Source organism: Chinchilla lanigera, unplaced genomic scaffold (genome assembly GCF_000276665.1).
Source record: "Chinchilla lanigera isolate Chin_1 unplaced genomic scaffold, ChiLan1.0 scaffold00038, whole genome shotgun sequence".
In the NCBI taxonomy this organism is placed as follows: Eukaryota; Metazoa; Chordata; class Mammalia; order Rodentia; family Chinchillidae; genus Chinchilla; species Chinchilla lanigera.
Window position 1 is genome coordinate 21219744 of NW_004955439.1, and position 4428 is coordinate 21224171.

The following is a 4428-nucleotide window of genomic DNA, read 5'->3' on the forward strand; positions in this document are numbered from 1 at the left end:
CTCATGTGCAAACATCACATTATCTCTGTAGTGTGAGAAGCTGGAAGAGTAAATAAGATCCAAAATGTACAATAGCTATTATAAAATGAGAAGAAACTGTCCAAAAGTAAAAAGAAACTGGAATGAGGGAAAGGAGAAAAGAAGGAAAAGAAAAAATATATATACAAGATAGTTCAGATAGTTATACTACTAATTTCTCTGAGTTCATTGAAAAGGTTTGTGCTAATATTGTTTGGGCAATAAATGTGTATATCTTGTACTCTGAGTAATTTAAAGATAACTGTATGCAATTTGTTAACCATTGTTACTCTCCTGTTGTGAATTTTTTTTTCTCGTTAAAAGAAAACAAAATTTCTGTGAGGGAAAAATAAATAAAAGCCAATGAGAAATACTACTTCTTTCCTGGTGAAAATATCAAAATGAATGAAGAAATCTCTTAGCTTCATTAAAAACACATGAATTAAAACTTAAACCTTAGGTACTGGTATCAGGGCAGGAAGAATGCAAATATTATTCACACTAACTGGGTTATATCTTTTGTATGATGTCTAGTTTCTTGGGCCATATGACAGGGATATTTTCATATATGTAATATATTTTATCATAATTGTTGAAATCTGTTGTTTGGATTTAATAGGGGAATTGCTGGAAGCCATCAAGCGTGACTTTGGTTCCTTTGACAAATTTAAGGAAAAGCTGACAGCTGTGTCCGTTGGTGTCCAAGGCTCTGGGTGGGGCTGGCTTGGTTTCAATAAGGAGCAGGCGCGCCTACAGATTGCTGCCTGTTCCAACCAGGATCCACTGCAAGGAACGACAGGTTAGATTTGAAAATTGTTACTCATTTTATTTAGCTAGAAGTAAGAAACACTAGCAGTGTTTAAACTTATCACAAACATGTAATTACCTTAAGCACATCTTAATAGATAATACCCACAGTCTTGTCTAAGTAAAATGCTTTAAAAGTCCTTGATGTTTTGTAATATAAGCACAGATAATGGTGTAGATACAGTAACAGAAGTGTTTTAGGCATACAGTCTACTTCTCTGCAGAGAATTAGCTAACATCAGTTTAAATATTTCTGCCCTAAAAACCCCCAAAACCAAAAAGCAATGAAAGCTAGATACACAAGAGCAAGGAAAAGTAATAGAAGCTGAGCCTAACTTCAGCACTTAATATTCTTCCGCTCTTTGCTGAGTTCTTGTGACTAAACTGCTATTAGAACTCACTTTCCAGACTTCTGCCTTTCTGGGGGGCCTTTGGAGTATGAAACAATTGGGCTTGGAAATTCCAGGTCAGGCTCAGCAAATCCTGTTTTTCTGTTGAGCCTTAGAAGCTCATTATAAAATGTCACTGAACTGTGTAGGAACTAGAGTAAAATGTTACAGGCAGTTAGTTGGGCCACTGATCTCTGATATAAATTTAAAGGAACACCTTGTCATTGGGCAATAGCAGTTCTCTGCCACCCTTCCCACCTCTATCCATGACTTAAGATTCTTGCATATACAACTCATTTCCCTGTATATACTCCGTTTGCTGGAAGTTGAACAGTCCTTTTGGGAAAGTGAGATGCCATAAGAATCTGTAAAATATTTATGAGCACCAACTGCTATACAGAGACATATCTATCTCTCACAGTACCTGATGGAAAGACTGATTCCTGTGGGAATCCCAGCTATACTTCTTTGTCTGCCACTTGGAGAAAGTCCACTGGAATGACAAATCATAACTTTTAATGTGGGAAAAATTATTCAAATACTTTATTAGTAATAAATTATTGGTGATATCCATCACAATTTTTGTAGACATGTGGTTGAGAATTGTTTGCTTTTTTTTTTTTTTTGGTTTTTCTCTGGTACCAGGAACCGAACTCACGGCCTTGCGCTTGCCAGGCAGGCGCTTTGCCGCTGAGCTAAATCCCCAGCCCCGAGAGAATTGTTTTCGTAGGAGAATTTGAGAGTTTTAAAAATAGTTTTATAGGTACAGCTACATTTTTCATTTATACTATTGAATTTATGAAGACAGTGTGTCATTCTCTTTAGTCCTATGTAGCTTTCCTTGTTACCATTCTTTTTGTTGGTATCTAATAAGTGGTGCATGTGCTCTAAAAAATGAGCCTTGAGGAGCAGAGTAGATTCCTTTTGGAGGAGACACTCAAGGCCTCAGCCACCCTACAGATAGCACACCTTTACTGGGGCCACGGAAGCCAGTGAGGCCTCTGGGGCAGAGTGGATGGTGGAGATTGGCTCTTGGTTTATTCTGTTGCTATTTGAAGAACCACTGTTAAAATATTGCAGTGATTTTCCTGAGTCTCTTAAATATTTTTACTAGCTATCACATTTTTTTCCAAAGTAAAGCTTAGATTTCTTTATAGGAATATTGTTAAGCAAATTTGCTGTTACATAAGAAATAGAGTTTGTTATAAAGGGTGATTTTGTGTGTAAGGAATAGTAAAAGTTTTAAATCCAGAAGCTGAAATGTTTTAGATGGAAATTTAAAGTTTTTACTGTTTTCTTTTTTCTGATAGGTCTTATTCCGCTGCTGGGGATTGATGTATGGGAACATGCTTATTACCTTCAGTATAAAAATGTTCGACCTGATTATCTAAAAGCTATTTGGAATGTAATCAACTGGGAGAATGTAACTGAAAGATATATGGCTTGTAAAAAGTAAATCATTACCATTATCAGTATACTGAGTGTGTTAAGCTCTTTATGACTATTATGACTATTTTTGTAATAGCTGACAGTACTGCAATATACTAGTAAGCTGCTATATTATAGCATTTATTGATGTTGCTTATTCACATATTTGATAATGTAATGTTATGAATAATTCCTTATTTTTAAATCTTATTAGGCAACTTTGAAAATAGTACTTTGTGTGATTTAGTCTTGATTAAACTTTTTTTTAAGAGAGCTGAAGTTGCTAGTTTATTATGCCACTATAAAATCTTCAGAAATATTCCAGACAGTTTTGGGGTCCGTAGGGAAGCCTTTGTAATCCTGTTCTGTTGCAGTTACAGAAAATCTAGTCTTTCCCACAGTCGCTTAAAAATACAATAGAAAACTGAGTATTTACCTGTTCTGTTGAGAAGTGCCCTTTTTGTAGGTAATTTTCTGTCTGTTGGTACTTCTGGTAGATATCACCAAGTGGGTCTTAATATGGTCACATGTCCACACAGTTAATGCTATTTTTATTATTCAAAAACGCAAAACTTGTGGCTGGGAATGTAGCTCATGGGAAAAGCTCTTTGCTTGGTACACAGCCTTCGATTTGATCCTCAGCACTGTAGATAAACAAACTTCTGTAAAAAACCCATGTAACTTGATTGTTAATTGAGAACTGCTTTATTATGAGATAATTATGCATTTGGGTGTTCTTGGAGGCAGAAATACAAGAATTTCATGTGAATTTTGTCCTTAAGTAAAGAAATATGTGTTGTGTAAAACTGCTCAAGAGGAACAAATGAGGGCCTGATAATTAGTAACATCAGTAGTGGGGACTGGACCACAGGGCGTTCTTCTGGGCACTTCTGCCCTCAGGGTCATTATTGTCATCTGTCTCATGAAAAGTGAGCCTGGGCCACATACCCCCATGCCAGTACAGGCAGGTGTCTTATCTCTGGAGAACATCAGCAGTGTGTGTCTCTCAGAACATTTATTTTCAAAGATATGTTCTTGACTTATTCTGTCCTTTGTGCTTTTTTATTTTGTTTTCTTTTAAAGAACTTATAGCCACTATAGAAGCTTTACACTGTTTTTCAATAAAGGAAAAATGATGCCTATGATACAGTAATAGCCTTTCATCTTGTGTTCCTTTGCAGTTTCTACAGACATTGCTGTACACTGCTCCAATCTAATAAGGGTTCTTTTTGTATTTGGCTTAACATTGTCCTGCATTTCTCATGTTGACACATCACTGAAGCCCATCTGACACGATATTCTCCCTGACTGTGGCCCCACAGTGATGAGACCAGGCATTCATGAGCGGAAACCTTTAAAACCATGAACCAAAATAGTCCTTTAAGCTGTTTTTCTGAGGTATTTTGTCACAGCAAATGGAAAGCTAACTAACATATTTGGTTTGGTTCTGGAGTCTCAACAGATCAAACAGGGTTGTGGGCTTTGGGAGGAAATTTAGATTTGCACTAAGTGTAGTAGAAGAAGCAAGTAAATCCCCTGAGGGACTTACGAATGGTGCTTCCTTGTGCAAGCCACTATAAGCGATTGTGTGAAATATTCAATCAAAAGAGAAGAGTTCCTTTCTTTTTTTTTTTTTTTATTTTAGAAATAAAAGGAGGAAAATACTAACAGACCGACAACATTTTACAAAATAGCATAGGATCAGTACAGACATTACAGAGTTACAAACAGAGTGGTAGGGAATTAACAATGCTTATTGTATTACATATTGATATCTACAATGTAG

General features: G+C 36.1%; 1 protein-coding gene across 1 annotated transcript in view; it reads left to right on the forward strand.

Annotated features, from left to right (window-relative positions):
- Sod2 (superoxide dismutase 2, mitochondrial) overlaps positions 1-3795 on the forward strand; it is a 14438-nt gene extending 10643 nt beyond the window's left edge. Inside the window, exons 4-5 of the mRNA XM_005390723.2 lie at positions 638-817; positions 2525-3795. Coding sequence (XP_005390780.1) covers positions 638-817; positions 2525-2670 — 326 coding nt within the window. The 3' untranslated portion in view covers positions 2671-3795. The remainder of the gene's footprint in view (positions 1-637; positions 818-2524) is intronic.
- Positions 3796-4428: the final 633 nt, after the last annotated feature.